General features: G+C 42.2%; 1 protein-coding gene across 2 annotated transcripts; it reads left to right on the top strand.

The window, feature by feature from the left end:
• The first annotated feature begins 13501 nt into the window (after nt 1-13501).
• nr2e1 (nuclear receptor subfamily 2, group E, member 1) lies at nt 13502-19732 on the top strand. Of its 2 annotated transcripts, none has more exons than XM_061091855.1 (9): nt 13502-13562; nt 16106-16251; nt 16986-17073; nt 17399-17634; nt 18171-18317; nt 18616-18712; nt 18829-18978; nt 19208-19313; nt 19570-19732. In XM_061091855.1, exons 1-9 carry the CDS (start codon nt 13502-13504, stop codon nt 19730-19732), a joined length of 1194 nt encoding a protein of 397 aa, XP_060947838.1. The 2 variants fall into 2 exon arrangements, with proteins under 2 accessions (XP_060947838.1, XP_060947839.1); XM_061091856.1 differs by having other exon boundaries at nt 13505-13529.
• The last annotated feature ends 290 nt before the right edge of the window (nt 19733-20022 follow it).

Consider the following 20022-nt stretch of genomic DNA (forward strand, 5'->3'; position numbering starts at 1 on the left):
CTGAGCCGGGTTTAAATGAAGGACTTTTAATGGGAGAATCAGATGGTCCCCACTGATTAGTCGCCATCATTTCACATTTCAGGTTGCAGGTTTTTTTGTTAGATACAAAAATGTCATATATTTTTAAAAAAAGACAAGATGCTGAATATCCCTTTTACGTTTAAAGGTCGTAGATTATTGACAAATTGAGAACCAGCAACAGATGTTAGTGACCCCCTGTGGAATTTAGGGACACATTATCAGTTGTGAACCCGTCAGAGTTAGCTATCTATTTGGTTTTAACACTGGCTTTGTACATTTCTATCTTTGGAATTTATTCTGAGTGAAGCGTTTTGCCTCCCCGGCTTTAGGTTTATCTTTCTCTAAATTCTAGGATACATCAGCAGTCATGGATGTGCACATCAGGGCTAAAGTTTCCTGGCCAACTACCTGTTTGCTCTCCTTGCCTGATTTGTGCCTGTGGAGAAAATATTTATTATTATTATTGTAGCTGCATAAATAAGACCTAAAGTTGACCAATATAAATTGCGATATTGCCCATTCATTACAGATTTTCTTTTTAAATGAAGCAAAACGATGCCTTTAACCCCTTATCATGTGACACTTGTCCATGCTGATGTTTAAGTCTGAATTAGCTAATTTAACTTTTTTACATTTTTTGCTTTACACGGTGTACGCAATTTAATTTGAATATTGTGTTTCAAATCAGACACAAGTAGTTTCCTCAAGACACAGAATCATATCGCTGCTTGACCAGTTTACAGGAAACTCTTTGTACTTTGATCTGCTCGTTTGATGGCATCTACAATTTGGAGTCAACGACAGGATTCAATTGACCAATCATGATATTATAGATTCTCCTGTAAACGATTTCAAATGTCTGACCTTCCACTTGATCGGCGCACACTGAGCATCCAGGGCAGCCCTAGTGTGGCCAATCAGGAGTCCTGGCCTCTCTCGGCATCCCACAGCTGCAGCCTCCATCTTGAAGGGATGGTTTCCCACAGGTTAAACCAATGATGATAAAGGCACATGTAGATCACTAAGACTGCATGAGGAAGATGATGGTTGGAGAGCTGGAGAAGATGTCGAAGCTGCTGATCATGTCAAGAGTGACAAGTGGACAGTGATGATAAGTATGATACGTGTGGAAATGTGAGTGACGATGATGATGATGAAGATGAAGAAAATGATGACAATGATTATCAGAATATTGTGTTGAGAATCACAGTGATGGTGGCTGGAGCAGACGTGCAGAGATGATGAAGACATTGATAGTGTGATGGCAGTGTTGATGCTGAAGATCAGGAGAATACAGTAGAGAAATCAGGGCAAAGCAGATCTGACCATAAAGTTGCAGATGAAAGGAACAGAGTAGATACAGTTTATTTGAAATATGGACGTAGACTAAGAGGTTTGCCCGACAAGTAGTTATTTAAAGATTTCCATTGAAAAATGTTCTACTGTTTACGTTGCATCTGGACGGATGTATCTTCTCTTCAGGTTTAGATGTACAAAATTTCCTAAAGGTGAACTCAGTGGTTTCCAACTGGATGAAACTTGGTGATAGTATGCAGCATGTGTCAGGGAAGAAGTCATTCATAGTTGGTGCAGATCCAGGACTTTTTTAACTCTCTTTAACATTGCAATTTAGGCCCTTTAAAAACATTTTCAGTTTTCTCAGAGAATAATTATTGGATTTGAATGAAAGAAATCAGGCATATTTAGGAAACTGATTTTTTTATGAGTGTGTGGGATTTGGATTTAATCGGTGGAGATATGTTAAAAAATGATTATATCAGGTTGGAAAATCAGCTCTAATGCAGCTTTTAAGGGTAAATGCTGCTAACACATTGATGCATTAAAACTAACAAAAAAGTTCACAAAAGTTAATAATGTGTAAGTCACAGGAGCAGGTTAGCTAAATTAGAACTTTTAGTTTTGATACTGAAAGTATATTTACCTACTGTTTTGTTACCTAAGTGGGATCTTGAATGCAGGTTTTTCTACATGAATTAAGTTGCATTATGTCGCATGATATTCTGAGTTAGAATAATGTGAGCAAGGAACAGCATGGATGTGCTGACAGTGAGTCTATCGGCTCTACAGGTGTCACTGTCTCAGCGCTGCAACAGTTTGACTCAGTCTGACCGAGCAGATCTGCTCATCATTGGCACGTCACACAAGAGAGAGTTTCATGTATTTGCCACGTCTCCCTCAATCAGGCATCTCCGCAGCACTGTGAGAAGTTAATCTGTGTTGATGGTGTGTTGTGCACTCTTCCGTGGGCCGGTTAGGCTGGGATCTCTCCTGGAAAGACTGGTCTGTGCTCAGATAGAGGGGGGATAATTACCAAACACGCAGCCGACAGCAGTGACACAAAAGCCGCTTTGACTTCCTCACTGCTGGTCGCCTCCAGGGGATGGTCCTGCTCCCTGATCACCCTGCTTGCCCAGACTCACTTCTCATCACTCCTGAGAGGCAGAGACGTCTTGTTCCATAACAAGACACGAAACTGACTTCTTTCAGCTCCAGTGAACTGGACATAAACCCAGTCTGACAACCTCCAGTGCCCAAACAGAACAGAGAGGGGACGGGTGGGCTGGGGCAGAGGACAGGAGAGGGGTGGGGGCAGCACTCTCTAAATAAAGTTGTTATTCACTGGAATCTTGCATTTGGAGAAGAAACTCCAGCAGAAGTTGACTTGCATAGTTCCCCAACAATAAACTGTGGCGTCCGACATGTGCATCTGTCTGTTTCAAACCACTTTCATCAACTTTTTATCTTTTCCCATGAGTAAAATTGATGATTCCTGAGCATGCCCCCCCCCCCCCTTCTCTCAGCACTCAGTGTGTTACAGCAATGAAAGCACGATGTGCTGTAATGTAATGGGCCGGGAGTGATTGTTTCTGACAAGCAACAAAACACATCGTCCCTCCCCTCAAATTAGTCCCCCACTGAGGGGGGATGGGGGGGTTCATGCCCCAGTAGATGCATGGACAGAGCAGCGTGACAGCACAGAGCATGAACATGCATGTGATTCCCAGCATCTGGACGTATAGGTGTGGGATTTCTTTGCTGCTTCCAGTGGTTTAGTGGGTTTGTGTGACTTTGTGATTAATGCAAATAAACCACAAGCACTGAAATCAAAGTCCAGTTCATTTTTGCTTTTCACTTCCGAGGACTTGTGTGATGGTATGTTGGCCTATGACATGAATGAATGACATAAAGAGGGATATTTTAAAGATCTTCTTTACTAAGAAACATTATTATTCACAAATGAATGTATCCTAATCTAAATGATGCAGCCCACTCCATTAAAGTCTTACTGAGTCACTGAAGTTAAAGGTTTACATTTTCTTCCTTATTGTTTTGGGGATATCGAAATAGGAGTGGAGTTGACGAGATACACTCACTATTTAAATGTTCACTCAAATTTTAAACTGTACAGAGATTAAACACATGGATTACCTATAAGAACTGTAGTTGTTATATTTGTGTACTAGTTAAGTACTTCTATTCAAAAAGAAAGTTGTTGAAAAACTTCAAAATATACTCTGGAATTTTGGAATTTTTGTTTCCCTACAAAGTTAAGTGTTTTGTATTATTATACATATTTAATTTAAATTTGTTTAAAAACGTTATTATAAAAGTTAATCTAACATGCATTTTTTAAAATAATATTTCACAAACAGGATTATTTATTTCAGAATATAATGTGCAACGGTTCTTCTTCTTCTCTCTAATTTATTGTTGCTTCACTGCCTTTTGTGGCCTGTTATCTCCACAAACTGTTGAAATCCTTCACTGCCTCAGCAGCCGCGAGAAATGTGTGCACGACGTCACTCGAGTGCTCTCAGAGTGCACGTGCTTGCTCGTGCACAGTCGGGAGATACAGCGTAAAATATGCAACAAAAACAATGGTCTTTGGCACCACTGGTGGACACGGGTCTGCTCCACCCGGTACCTTTGACAGTGTGTGAACAGAACCGCTGTTCTCAAACCCACATGTGGAAATGTACACAACCATGTTTGCATGTTGTTACAGAGAGTTAAGTAGATGTTGGTTAGTGTCATTAAAATGAAATTCATGAAGAAATTAATTGGATTTTTAAGATTAGCTGTTGGATTAACAATGCAGTTTGATAATTAGTAATGATCTTTAGACTTTTTTCTTAAATAAGCAAATACAACATATCTTTTTTTGTTTAATTTTAAATATGTCCTAATTGCTTTAAAAGTCAATTGTGGTTTAGAATAGAGAAGAATTGGGGGTAAAAAGTTACGGTACATGTTTGTGAAAGCAACATTTCAGCTCCTTGTGATCTAGCGATATTTATTCATTGTGGGCTTTAGAAATAATGGGCGGTTAGACCGGGAAGAAAAAGGCAGTTAGCTGGTCAGTTAGCGAGGGGTTAGCCTTAAAAGCGAGCCGTGATTTGTGAACGAGCGAGTAGGAGGAGTCGTGGAGGTCTTGGCGTTCAGGAAAGCCTCTCCTGGGCCGAGAAGAAAAGGATTTGGCCCGGTTGCAGGCAGCGATGTTAACTTTGAGTGGCCCCTGTGGCTCAAGCTCAGCACCCCCCCCTCTCCGCCTCCTCCCTCCCTCTTACTTCCCAAGCCCCCAGGTTGCCTTTGCATGACATCATCCCCAAACTATGCCCCCCATACCCATGTGAATCTGAGCTGTCACAATCGGCAGCCACCCCCCCACCATTAAACTGTACCGCGCCGCAAACCCATACGTTTCTTTTCTCCCCCCCCCCTGCTTCTCCTCACTCCCTCTCTTCTTCTACCACCAATCTCCTCCCTTCTTCTTCTTTTTTAACCCCCAGAAAGCCATTGTTTGAGTCAGGGCTTGATCAAAAAACTGTTGCCCGCCAACCACAGGGCTTTCTGTAAATTCAATAAGGCCACCTTAAAGATTTTCCTAATTAATGGATGACATCTTTGGCTGGAGGAGAGGCGAGGCATTCTGCTCCAGCTCGCTCTTTGTTCGCCTCCTAATTAACTTTCCTAGGTCACTCAGGTCCCCGCAACCTGAGAGTGAAGAGCCCCCATTGAGGAGGGAGTTGTAAACTTACTTTTTTTGCCTCGGCACTTAAAAGGGGAAAGCAACTATAGGGAACAGAAAATATCCTATTTAAGTCCTTTGTGAGTGAACTGCTTGCACATGTTCCAATAAAGGAAGTCTTCTAAATAAGCTGCCATGTTGCTCTCCGCTCCCCCCTTTTCTCCCTTATCCCACCTCTTTCACTCCCAGCTCCACAGAAAAGGTTATGAATGATAGCTCTGGGTTGAGGGGGGGGTGGAGGGGCTAAAGGACAGCATCTGGGCATTGTGGAGTGGTGGAGCATCTGAAACTTTGAGGGAATTTGAGGATGGGAAAGCGCTGAGCTGCTGGGTGGTGGGGTGGACGATTGAGAAAAATGTGGTGAATATGAGGAAAAGAAAAAAATAAGTGCCTCCTTGCCCTCGTCATTGTTGGGGTGTTTCTAAAAGACCCCATGTCTCCCAGCTGCTTTCATCACTCCTCATCTTCATCTTTCAAAGGCAAAAAAACAAGTCCCATAGAAACACAACTACGTATGAAAGGCCTTCACACGACAACTTCACACAATCTGCCGTGAGCCTTTGTTTAATCATAACTGGACGGATAGAGTCATTTATTTCATTATGAACAAGTAAAGACCCAATTAAATTGTTTTATTGTAACTGTTTGTAGATGCATCATAAGAACAGTGTTGATATTCATAATAATAATTAATAATTTGTATTGTGCAGTAGCATAATCAAAGCAACAAATCTTTAAATCACTTTAATTTGTTGTGTCATGATTGACTAAAAACATATTTTAATGCATTTTAGTGCAAAACAAGCTAATTATGTGAGTTAATGTTACACTCTGAGTTGCCTCTGTGCATGAAATATATATAAAAAAATAAAAAATTAAATTAGATTAAGATTAAATGAGATACCCTTAGATGGGATATGATACTATACGATAGATTAAGACGGGATAAGTGAAGATGCGATGGAATGCGATTAATTCTTTAAAAATCCCACATTGGATACATTTGCCAGTAAAAAATGAATTGAAAAGTTGAAAAAAAAAGCCAACAGGCTGCCCCTAGTGAGACGCCATCTTGTAAAAACAAATCAGTTAATGTTCCGAATTGTCCTTGAACCATTAGTCTAAACACGTCTCATTTCAATATCCACGTATTCCACAGCGTTTCTATCCCATGCGTGTGCTACATCGTGAAGCTAGATCAATAAATCAGCCAAACCAATATACTTTAGGTAATTTTCAGGCTTTACTATATATGCAAAGAACTAACAACAACACACTCACCCACAAATGACACATTCTCATCAATATTCCCATCATGTCACCTGACACACACTTATACACTGACCTAGATCTCCTCTCCAAAGAGCCTCATCCTGCACATTATAGCCCAACCTGAATACAGACGAGGTCACATGCCCTGATTCTATCAATGAATCACCAGTCCCCTGTGTGTGTGAGTGTGTGGGTGTGTGTGTGTATGTGTGTGTGGGTGTGTATTAAGAGCTGTGAGGTGAGTGTGAGGGTCCTGATGACAGCTCCTGTGCACCAGGGTCCCCGTGGGTTAATGACGAGTGGAAACGGTGACCCCCAGACCGTGACCGTTGAACCTGACCCGCGGAGCCGGCGGGACGGGATCAGGAGAAACGGGGCGGAAGCGAGACTGACTGCTGAACAGAGCTAGATAAACAGCAGAATGACTGTCAGAGTGACTCCAGGTGAACTGGGGCTGTGAAAGGAGCCGATGACAGCCATTCTGTCCTTAATCTGTCTGACGACCGCAACCATGCTCACACTGCTGCGGCGGCTGCTTTTTAAACACACTCGTTTAGACACTGTGTGTGTGAGAGAATGCCACATAGCCCATACAGTACGTGGAAGTTTGGCTTTTTTGTGCCACTACTGGGCAGTAGAAAATCCTTACACTGTGAAAAATGTGTGTTTTGCTAAAGCTACTTCACTTTTGTGCTGAATGATGCAGAGTTTGACGGAGAGATGATCATACATTTAAACCATAATTTTGAAGCCAGCCATGGTTCATGCTGCAACTTATACGAGTGAATACAAGATGTGGAAACTCAAAACCTTTGATTACAGTTACAACACAATCTAAATGGGAAGGACATAGACATTCAGGAGCAACTCTCAATGTAACATAGTCTAATTTATTGAGTTAGTACAAATATCCATACCTAATGAAATAGGAAATCACCAGACACCAGCTTATTGAAAACAAGCACAAATTGAATTATGACGATGCCTCAGAGCAGAGAGCAGTTAACTACAAACATCTGCCTGGTAAACAAAAGATAAAGTTGAAAAAACATGAATGCAATGTTAAGTTATTATACAGGTTCTCAAAAGCAACATCTGGAGATTGGTGTTTTTTTTTCATATTTTTATTTATTTTTAAATTGAAATACCTAACAGTCACAATTTTGAAACCGGTTTCATACTAACATTAATATTTATGGTGAGTGAGAGTCTGTCTTCTAATTTCTAATTGTACATGTAACATGTATCATGTATTATGTCTGCTGATAAAGAAAAGTATTAAAGTAAAATGTATTACCGTTCAAATTCAGAGTGAATGACCAACTTCTACAACTTATCCTCTGTTTATTTAGGTTGTGATCATTAATGTTGTCATAAAACATTATAATGACTGAACATGAGGAGTGAAAGGCTGTTATTGGCCTATTTGTCCCTTTGATTTTTATTGAATTATCATGTGAATCCAGAAAAAACAAGTTAAAAGTTCAACCTAAACTCCTGAAGGTAAATCCAGTGTTTGTAAATGTCATATTTAATACGTTACAGAGCATCTGACTTCATTACATATATTTGCATGTGTTTGATCACAGTCACCTCTGCTCGACTTAAACCTGTTTTTTCAACTCTGTTGCAAATCCTGGCACTTTCACACACCACAGGCCAAATATAAAACGAACTGTAGATACATTGATCACATGGCGGCCTCCTTGGCTCTCACATGTTTGTCTTTGCAGTGTGAACAGACTAAGCCCCTCTACTCAGCTGTCATAATTTGTTAACGAGTCTTTTCAGGGAGGGGGAATAAGAAAAAGAGAAGACAGGGGGAGAAAAAAGAAAAGAAGGCTCTTCACGAGTGACTGAAAGCAGAGATCCATCCAGAGAGGGAACCCAGGGGCGACATCAGACCGATTTCAGACCAGCCCGTGATGGCATCTCTGTATATTTTAATATTAATGACCTCGGCCGCAAAGCCGCCTCTAAGCCTCCAACAGGTGCCCCTGCCCCACTCGAGGCTGAAAACCCGGGATCATTCAACATCCCACTATCCACCACAACCAGCGGGCAATAAAGACTGCAAATGAAGAGGATGAAGGCAGAGAGGAGGGAAAAAAAGACATAAAGAGGAGAAGGGGAGTTAGAGAGTCAGCCATCTCTTGCAAATAAGTTTTTGAGTCACTTTCCCCAGCTGAAACACGGGTCGATATTCCCCCCCTCCCTTGAGAAAGAGATTGACTTTTGTTTGGAGTTTGTGAGAAGTGGGAATCAGAAGCGGGACAATGGGACTCCCCACGGTGAGAGGCTGAGAGGAGCCATCTCAAATCAGTCAGCCAGGGGACTGACTAATCCGTCCATTGTCCCTCCCTAGCCACCGGCCGCACATCAACACATTCGCCCCCCATTGTCCCCCACCCTCATGCAGCGGGATTTGCTCTCCCCAACAGCCAGTTTTGTCCACGGCAGTTCGAGCGGAAGTTTCTCACTGACAATTTGCCCCAAATAGATTTGTCAGAGCGTCCAACTGCACCGCACCGACTTGTGGGTTTCTGGGTTTGGGTCTGGGTCTCTGTCTTCCTTTTTCTGTGCATGTGGAGGTGTGCATGCAGGGGTGTGTAGATCTAGATTACACACCAGTGGAGGACCATCGGGAGTACAGTCATTTGAGTGGAGGTCCTGAGGGAATTGGACTTTAGGAAAATCCAGCCAGAGAGCGTGGATTTACTGTAACTAACATTATGTCTATGTTTCTTGATAAAATAAGTTCTGCTCCAACACATCCAGGGTGAAGCTGACAGGGACCAGTAAAGCTCCCAGTGTGAAAAACAATAGCCCCCACCTGTTGAGTGACGTTGTCTTATAACAGAACAGATACAGTCTTTACACTTGAGTAGAATTATGTCACAACAATGTACATTGATTGGGTCGTTTTTAAGTGGATTTGTCATATTGGGTGAAACTAAAATATATTGTCTTCACTAAAACTATGAGAAAAACAGTTACATCATCCTAATGTGCACTTGTCCTTAACAGAATAAGTTCACACAAAGCAAAACTATATCAATAGCAAATAAATAAATGAGAAAATTATGATAACTTTTATTTTACTGCAGTAGCTGAAGTCTCCTCATATATTTTAAATTACAGGCTGTAATTGTAGAGCAAAATATATTAATTCATCTTAATTCTGCATATTTGATATGTCTGCATGTTCATAAGATGTTATTAATCCCAGTAATACTTGTTATTAAGTCATTTACAGGTAAGTCTTACATCAGTTATAGGTCTATGAGGAGGACAGCATTTGAGTTGCCAGCTTTGACTCTTAGCTCTCAAGACTGAAGTTATTCGTGGTTATTACTTCTTCAGATTCTCTTCAGGTTTTGCTGAAGTCAAAGTGTCAAGGATCCTGCTGGAGGATAAACACCCACTGGGGGATTTCTCTGAACAACCTGGCAACCCAGTCAATGAGGCATTATTGAGATGATTATACTATTAATGCAGCCCATGAAAACTATTTACAAAAAAGGATATATTAGAAAGTGGCGTCAATATTTCAGTTTATGAAGTTAAAGAACAAACACAATGCCGCATCCTGATTTGGCTTAATTCCTGTGTCTGTGTGATTGTCAGGATCAGAGCAATTAGTGGATTAGAATCAGTCACAGTTTGAGATGCTGGGATTAGATTGTAAAATAAAGATGAAAAGGTTAAATGCAACCACGAGATCACTGTCAGATTTATACTTCACGTTGAATTCTTAAATAAATCAAGACTTTAGACCATTTCAAATCCAAACAAACACGTAGACAGGTGACCTCCATATGTTTACTGACTTCTGTTCCTGAACTGTCCTTGGTGCTGAAACCAAGCTCCGTATTTTACTCTTATTTTAAAAAGTGTAATCACATTTAACACTATTGAGTATGAATATTATCGCAGAGAGGCCTGTTGACATGTTGAAGAAGTTTCCCGTGTCAGCTTGAATCCCTTCACTCAGCACACTGACTGTATCTCTCACCATTGCATTAGTGGAGACGATCATCTGCTGATAAACACCAGTGGGGCCGTAAGATGACTAACAATGATCTCCCTGGTCATTTTAAAGAGGGTGGGCCTTTAGTCTCCTTGATTATTTGCTCCCCATTATTTGCTCTCTGGAGCTTAGTGACTTCTCCCGAAAGCCAATTGCTTTCCGCCTGGTTGGATATAGAGGCCTGCACAACAAGTGATAGCAGTGCCTACAAGAGTGGTTCAACTATGGCGCACGGGCAGGCGATGATTACCCACAGCAGCAACAATGGGAAATCAACTGTTAATCAAAAAGTGTGCTTTTATATATTTTAAATTGATGCATTAAACGAGTAAAGCTCGGATTTTGTCATTTCAACATGAGATGAGGGGGGAAATACTCAAATCAAGCCGCGAGTACATGTGCGTAAAACATGACAACAGCTCCTTTACACCTGGTTTAATTGGGTTTTAAAACTTTTTCTCTGATATGATCTTTCTGTATTACTTTGCAGTGACTTTCGTTGGACTCTCACTTGATCCTAGTTGTTAAAGTCGATCCTATAATGCGTCAAGTATCCGCATACTGATGCAGAGCCCCCCACCCATAAAAAAAACAGATACACAATCCACTGCCCCCTTTGTCAGCGTCATTTCATTGACTGCTGGAGGAGAACAGAGTCACTAATACAAAAAAAGTGAAAGAGGCAACCCCGGCAACCATGATGTTGGTTATATTTGTGTAAAGGCTATCAGTGAATGACGAGGATTAGGACGAGTTAAGGAGATTATGTCACACATTCACCATTCGCCCACACCGGCAGCCACCCACACACATGCGCGCACACGCACATTCACACCACACACACTTCAGAAATTACTGCAAAAATGTTATTGATCTGCGAGAATGGAAACGTGATTTCTAGTGATTTAAATTCAGTCAAGTCCAGTCTGGTTTTCGGGGCGTTGACTGTGTCATTTTCTGCTAATTAATGAAAAAAAGGCGCGGTGGTCACCTACAAAGAGCTAATCCTTCAAGAAAAAGGAGAAGTCGGCGAAATAGTCTTAATGATAAAGGTGCATTGAAGCCTTTATTGTGCGGACCATTTATAGAAGATAATAAAACCCGGGAGCAAAGGCTTTCTGTGGCTCTGCAGGAGAAATCAAAAGGAATATCATAGTGATTTCTCTTCAGGCTTGTTAGTCTCCAGCCGGAGCTGCTCAGCTAAAGGGCAGGTTGAAAGACACAACAATGGCTAATTGCAATTAACTACGCCTCTCCGCCTCGCCCCTGTCCGCTTAAATCGACACTTTGTGCGTCCATATGGCCTTCAGTGTACCGTGGGAATGAACACAATTAAAAACAGAATATGGATTTCTGGAGTTACCCGGTGAAAGCGCAGCAAGCTGTCAAGGTCAGAGTGTCAGTGCGCGCGGCCTCCGGCCTCCGGACAGCCGAGCACGGTGTGCACCCTCCCCGGTGTCCAGCTCCCAGTCCCCGGCCACAGGCAGGAGGAGCTGGAGGTGCTGGGGGGGGGGGCTGGGAGGTGCTGGGAGGTGCTGGGAGGTGTGCAACCCGAGGCTGGAGGGAAAACCACAACCTGTACACGCACGAGTTTGAGAAAATTCGAATGAATAACGCTGATGATAATGATGATTGGTTTAGATATTTAGTTTGATTTGGATTCAAATTGTTAAAAATAAATTGTGTTGACAGTAAAATGCACCAAAGAAGTGTAAAAAGTAGTTGAGGGGAAAGTGGAGTTTAATAAAGAGAAAATGTTACGTATAAAAAGTGCATTATAATATTATTAAATGAGAGTGCTCAGGGCAAAGTGGAGTTATGTATGAAACTGTTAAAAAATAAAATAACAATAACAAGAAAGTTATTATTATCGTTCTCATAACGTTAAACTCTTATCAGGATTGGATGTTTATTTATTGGTTTGTTTTAATTTATTATTAATTTATGTATTTAATGTGGCTCACTATAAACTATAATTTTGAAAATAGGAGAAAGTCCTATAATGACAGTATAATGTGGAAAGTCACATTTTGCTTTATTATACCTTTTAAATAGTTTGTTACTTCGACAAGTAAACACCTGATTAAAACGGATTAAAAACGAATTGATCAGGGTTGTTTTTTAAATTGATAAATTCTTCCAAATTAATTTTAATAGTTTGGTGGAATCAGTTCTTTCTTGTGATAATGTGACACCGATCAAGTTTAACTTCGATATAAGAGCTGCTGTATTTTTCTACCTGTTGACAGTTCTGAATGATCAGTGTCTATATTCAACACTTCACTCCCATAATGTGAACACATGGAACCAAACGTGATTGTTTCTGAGCTTCCGTAGAAAACACAGAGCGTAACACAGATTAACGTCTAAACCCTTAGTGAGATATTCACATCAATAAATATGGAGTAAACGCAAAATTCAAAATGCTGCAGAAAATATGTGCAACGAGCAACACGTGTTTTCCTCTCTCCTCTGGATCAATGAGCAAGGCACTTCACATCTCCTGCACACGCATTCACACCACCAGTCACACACACGCACACGCCAGTGACGTCAGGACTGGAGTTTGGAGTAGAAAGCCAAGTGGATGAAGGAAGTGGAGATCTCCACCCTCCAGCCTTCCCCTGACACTTCTCACAGATATTACCGAGGCTTATTTGGGGGGACTCGCACCACAAAGTCACATCGTGTCTTGGTTTTCAAAAAGTTTTCCATCCGCCACGATATCAGAAATCTGTTTTTTCTTTCTTTCTCGTTCTACTCTTCCCTGCTGCGGGTTGGTCGGTCCAGGCTCAGTCTCTCCATCTCTAACTTTTGTGCACCGAGCCGGAGCTCTGCCGGTCGCCGCTGATCCTCCTCTGTCCCTCGGGGCTGCACTCTGCCTCTCCTCCCGTCAGAAGAACCTGCACCTCGGAGGCGAAGACCGTCTGATGCCATGCACCACCGACTGTCTTCTACCGGGCTCGTCGATCGGAAATAAACTCTTGTCAAGTTGAGCAACTTGCGGGACTTGGAAACGCGCAGATCTCGTCACAAGAAAAGTGATTTGAAGAGAGAAGGAGGACGTTTTCTTTTTTTTCATTCCGAGCTAATTTTTATTTTTTATTTTTGAATAAAGTCGAGTATCCATGATGAGCAAACCCGCCGGCTCTACAAGTGGCTGTTTGGATATTCTGAACGTCAAATCAAGTAAGTGTCGCCTCTGTGTTCCCTGACGCTGCTGGAGAATACTGAGCAGCAGATTGTAAAAAAGGCCGTTCTCGACTTAAAGTCAACATAAAGCTGCTGCGCATGGATCCAACTCTTACTCTCATGTCATCAGAGCTTTATTACACTAATTCAAATAATTTCATTCCTCGTATTCGTTCAAAAAGCCGAGGAGTGATCCGTGTGGAGAATATCTGTTTCTTTCCCCGAGTGCGCACACACTCATTTACACACGCACGTAAACTCGAGCCAAAAGCGGATTCAGGCTGATTGGAATTTAAATAAACACATTTTCTCAAGCCTTTTTTGTTTTGTAGAAGAAATATAATAAAGTGCGTCCATGCTCTGATTTCTCCTTTTCATTCGCTCCATTTGCTTGATGACACTTGTTGCCTGTAATTTATTTTTTCCGTAAAGATTAATTATAATGGGGATCTGGAGGATATTTTACTTTTAATTTGATTTCGAGATATCCACAGCAGATCGTTCTCTTGTGTTGCCATTCAACCCACTTAAACAAAACTATTAAACGGTATACGTGTGTGTAAATGTTGTGCCCACACACACAGGCGTCTCTGCACTTAAACACACCAGTGCTATTCACTGTTTTTAAATTCAACCTTTTAAGATGTCCTCTTGATATTGAAGGATGTCTAGTGGTTTATATGCTGGGTGAAATTACACTGGGTGTCTTGTTTTGCTTAGTATTTGCAATTATCCCTCTGCAATAATTCAAATGGAATCTCTTATAATGTAAGGCCCAAAAGTTGCCTACTATTTTTGTTTTAAAAGAGATTCCCATTTTCTTTTCCGTGTGTTTCTTTCTGCATGTTTTACCAAATCCCCAAAACGTGTCATTCAAGTATAAAAAAAAGTTATATTTCTGCTGTATTCTAACCATTAAATTAGTTTCGAATACAACAACCCGGCCCCACAACATTACAGCTCCGTGTCATTATGGGTGGTCAGTGTGAGGAACATTTCCTTCTCTCAGTATAAAACTTAATTTCCAGTTCTTTCAGCAGGTTCTCGCCTTGATGGTGATTACGTTAATGGAATATGCCATATATCTTCAAGCAATTACTGCACACAATGGGGACGAATTGGACCCCCACAGCGGGAAGTTAAATACATTTCCCCCCTTACACAACATAACCGGGCGTCATTTTTATTTAACCGACTCTGCACTAAACACGGTTTTACATTTTGTTTGCACTTTGTTTTTCGCTATGAGCCTCTGCGCCATTTTGGCAATTTTTCATTTAAATTACGCATGGAGGTTTTATTCTGGGAGTGAAATGAAACCAGAGTGGTTTGTTTAATATCACCTAGTCAACAAGAGACTCTAATCAGTACAGTAATTATTTTTTTACAAGACATTCCTAGTTGGTTATGTTAGGCTACAGACTAGAAATGAGAACGTCCCTCTTTTACTATTTTTTAATTCTTGTGACTGACTCGCAATAGGCAATTCTCGCTCATATTAACCCCAAAAATACATAAATACAACTCTCCCTCCACTTTTAAAGCAGTGACACGGCTGTGGCCCGCACATGAAAGCCTATACATGGCCTTCTGATTCTTCATAATCTGCCAACTGAAGCCCTATAAACTCTCCCCTGAAGTCATTGTTTTTTGCTGCTGGGAGTTATTCCCATGCCACCCTTTTTGACGGGTCACTGGTGAATCAATGAGCAGGTGGCAAAACGTCAGTGTAATTACATAGACGGCGTTTCCCTCCAGAATAAAACACCCTCCCTCATATGCATACTTCTTTTTTAATAGATTTGAATACAAATGTTCAGCAAAAAAAAAAATAATCACATTTTTTTTCATCTACACCGGGGTCGATTTACATACACTTCATTTGAGTTGGTGAAACGAGTTGGTGCGCATTATTCTCATGGTGCAGTGTCACTCCCTAATCCTGGGGCCTATAGACCTGCGGGATAAAGCAGCTGTCGAGTCCCATTATGAAGGGGAGTTGGCAGCTTGTCGAGATCCAGGCAGTCAGACGAGGTTCAATGGGGGAAAATCATTAAGTTAACACTTTCCCCTAATGTCTCCATTGTGCGCCCTCGGGCTATTGTCTTAGAGAGCTCAGATATGACGCTTCCCACCGGACTTTATTCTTGAAATGTACGCGGTGAATTCCCATGGTCGAACGAGGCGTGGGGCGAAGTCCAGTGTGTGTGTGTGTGTGTGTGTTGTGGGTTTGTCCGACAAAAACAAGTCATTTGCAGGACGATGGTTCCTCATCTCCACCAGGGTCTCAACACAAGGTCATTTTGGGGGGTTTTACTGTACATCAACGAATGGCTGAAAAACTGCAAAACTAACTTCAAATTATTTTGCAGGATTTAATTGCAAAAGCAAGCAGGAGTTTCATTCTTTGCAATGTTTGTCCACGTGTTTTGTATCTTAGAAAGAAGCAAGTTGCCTTTGAATTGTATTCGTTTGAAATTGAGCAGAGTGTAGTCGCAGTGCTTGATCATTCATTTAACTGAAATACGGGCCGTCCCCAGGTCGGATTCTGGACATCCCATGCAAAGTGTGCGGCGACCGCAGCTCAGGGAAACACTACGGTGTTTACGCCTGTGACGGCTGCTCGGGATTCTTCAAGAGGAGCATCCGCAGAAACAGGACTTACGTGTGTAAATCTGGCTCCCAGGTGAGGCCTCCGCACAATTTATTCAAGTCATATATCCTCATGTTCTATTTATGTTTGAAGATGGCCCAAACTGGTTGTAAATGTGGGTGTATGTTTGATTATTTCATTGTATTATTATTCTTATGAAGCACGATGGAGGTACAGGCGAACACAGGGAATACAAAAAAAGAAGAGCCACATTAAAAATCAAACCAAGAGAGCATCCAGTGCTTCTAGTTGATCTTACATTTACCAAATGATATCCGAGCAACAAGCACTGCATTAATCTCCAGGGAAAAACGAGTGCTCTGGCTCCAAGTCTCATCCCAAACACATACCGGACGCTTTTACGCACTAGAGGTTAAATATTTACGCACAGATGTTTCCTGTTTGCTTTCCTCTCGTGGCGCATGTGTGAAGTCTCTCTTGATGAGACTAATTGAGTCACGCCTGGGGCCATTAAGCGTCGGGGGCTAAACACCTCGCTGCTGTAACATATCAGGTGTAATCCAATCTAATGTGATGACTCGAAGGCGAGGATTTAGGCAGCAGAGGGCGGGATGGAGTACTTATCCCGCGGGATCAGGCCGCAGTGGAGCCGCAGGGGTGTAGTCGATAACTACACGATAATAGCACGATCTTTCACCTGCAGATTGGCCTCCCAGGCAGATAATAGCACGACGCTTGGAAGCTATAAACCCCCTTTCTTTTCTCTCCCCCTCTCCCTCTCTCCCTCTCTCCCTTTCTCTGCACAGGGAGGTTGTCCCGTCGACAAAACTCACAGAAACCAGTGCCGAGCGTGCCGCTTGAAGAAGTGTCTGGAAGTGAACATGAATAAAGACGGTAAATGGGCATAATTGAATTACCACGTTGGCCATACACACGCCAGGCAACGGTGTTGGGACTGGAGGTGGGGAAAGTGCATTAAGGCTAATGATCCAGGCGGGAAAGTGATAATTACAAAGTATTTACCTTTTGAGCGATATTCATACTGATTATAGAGGATTGTTTTGTACAATTACAAACATTTGCACTTTGAATTATTGAAGGAATAGTTTGGAAATAAATGCAATAATTATAAAACATAGAAAAGTAGATAAACGAGTGATTACTCCTGCAGGGACCTCTCCTCCGCTCATGTGCTGCACGTTTGTGTCCCGTTTCACAGCCGTCCAGCACGAGAGGGGCCCCCGGACGTCCACCATCCGCAAACAGGTCGCCCTATATTTCCGGGGCCACAAAGAGGTGAACGGATCGTCGACCCACTTCTCGGGCTCCTCCATGGCCGGCCCTCCCTTCTTCACCACGGTCACGCAACTGGAGCCTCACAGCCTGGAGATGAGCAACGTGGCCACCACGCCGGAGAGACAGGCCATCGTTGGTCTGGCACAGCCCACCCCGAAGGTAGGCTACATTCTGAGATGGCTTAACAGTTATTTAATTAGATTTTCCCCCTATTTTTTTTATCTCCTTTGATTTGTATATTCTACTTTAGTTTCAAAAGTGAGTTTGTTGTGAATCTCTGATAAATAGAAATCAACAATCAATCGGTTTTCTTCAGGTTTTTCTGGCTATTTATAGTCATTTTTAAAAACCTTTAATTATCAGAATATACAAGTCCTTAATAGTTTATGATACCCCATTGATATTTGTATTATTTCCCAAATGTTATTATAAGATTACATTTTTTTTAGGATAAGGGTGAGAAGTTGAAATTCTTGTTCCGATTTAGCAGCCTGCTAAAAGCCACAAATCCGCCAATTAGGCTAGATTTCTCCCTGTAAATCCTTCCCGAGCAACACTAATAATTACAAAAACCTGCTGCTGGGGCTTTGAGTTTGATCATCGTCAAATATCCAGCAATTATCCGAACTGCAGTTTCGTGACAACACAAGCTGTTGCTGATACTAATGAAAATGATGATATTTCCATTCCTCCAGTATCCCCACGAAGTCAACGGGACCCCCATGTATCTGTACGAGGTGGCGACGGAGTCCGTGTGCGAGTCGGCGGCGCGCCTCCTCTTCATGAGCATCAAGTGGGCGAAAAGCGTCCCCGCATTCTCCACGCTGCCTTTATCTGACCAGGTACACTGTGGGTTCAAGGGCGCATTTCAAGCTTTCGATTTGGTCTTTATATTATGGGTCTATAGGAAAATAACTATATAGTTATAGTAGTCATATATATACTGTCAGATGATGGAAGCCAGGGGCCTTTCACAGGCCTAACCGAGAGAACAGCGCTGTGCGTAATATGGAATCCAACAGGTTTTACGCACGGGTTACTGTGATACTGTACGATCAAATGGGCTGAAATTTTTTCAAACCAATGCTTGATTCTGCTTTTCAATGTCGTTTTTAACCCTGCAATTCTATTTATTCGCAGCTGATTCTGCTGGAGGACGCGTGGAGGGAACTATTTGTTCTTGGCATCGCGCAGTGGGCCATTCCTGTGGACTCCACAACTCTTCTCGCTGTTTCTGGTGCGTATACGAGGCTCCTATCTGGTTACAGGCAACGACCAGCCTCATGAATGTTGAACAGTCAGTCAATTGCACATTTGAACTGCATAATGACGAGTTTCTATTTTTATTAACAGGAATGAACACTGAAAACACAGAGTCCCAGCGGATGAATAAAATCATGTCTGAGATTCAAGCACTTCAAGAGGTGGTCACCCGGTTCAGACAGATGCGTCTGGATGCAACGGAGTTCGCCTGTTTAAAATGTATCGTGACATTCAAAGCTGGTGAGTGCCATCATCTCCCTGGTTGTAGTTCAGCATTGTCATTTAACTTTAAGGCTCATAATGGAAACCATCGTTATTTATTTTGGAGTGCCCACATGTCCTTTCTGTCTAAACCTAAATCTGCAGAGGGGATCGAATGACAGCAGAAGTTCGAGTGGCTAATTGAACCTCGCGGCTTTATTTATCCAACACACCAGCACCGTTTTAAACCCTGCCTCTTTTCTTTCAGTTCCCACGCATGGCAGCACCGAGTTAAGAAGTTTCCGTAACGCCAGCGCCATCGCTGCGCTACAGGACGAGGCGCAGCTCACTCTCAACAGCTACATTCACACCAGGTGAGACACGTCATGAACCTGTGAGGATTAACTCACATGTGGCACCTTCCCCCTGCAGCCTATCTACGTTCATTATAAAGTTAATGAGGCAATAAGGCGCTGTGTTTTCCTGTAATCGTGCACATGCAGGTGCAGCATGTTATTCAATTGGCAGCACATTGGCACAGATGTGTGTTAATTGGAGACGCTGCTAGTGAACACACACAGAGGCCTAGTGTTTCCTTTCTGTCTCTTACCCCCTTGTGATGTGTTGCAGGTACCCGACTCAGCCCTGTCGCTTCGGGAAGCTGCTCCTGCTCCTGCCCGCGCTGCGCTCCGTCAACCCCACCACCATAGAGGAGGTGTTCTTCAAGAAGACCATCGGGAACGTGCCCATCACCAGGCTTCTCTCCGACATGTACAAGTCCAGCGATATATGAATTTCTCGCCATCTGTCCAGTGCGCATGGAAAAGAGCTGAGCCGAAGAGCCCATGCAGAGACTCACCCAGCAGTCGACAGAACGACAAATCCTAGCAGATGTAACCATGGGTTGATTTTTGATTTCGATTTTTTTTTTGCTAAGCACAAAATCTCTTTGGCTATATTTAAAAAATAGGCTCCATTGAAACAAAGACTGCGACACAAGCTGGAATTCACCGAGTAGCCAGTTAACAGTCTAGTTAAGGATTAGCCTGTAATGTTCATGATAGAAGTGACTTTATGAAACTG

The sequence above is a fragment of the Limanda limanda genome, chromosome 18, assembly GCF_963576545.1.
Source record: "Limanda limanda chromosome 18, fLimLim1.1, whole genome shotgun sequence".
Taxonomy (NCBI): domain Eukaryota; kingdom Metazoa; phylum Chordata; class Actinopteri; order Pleuronectiformes; family Pleuronectidae; genus Limanda; species Limanda limanda.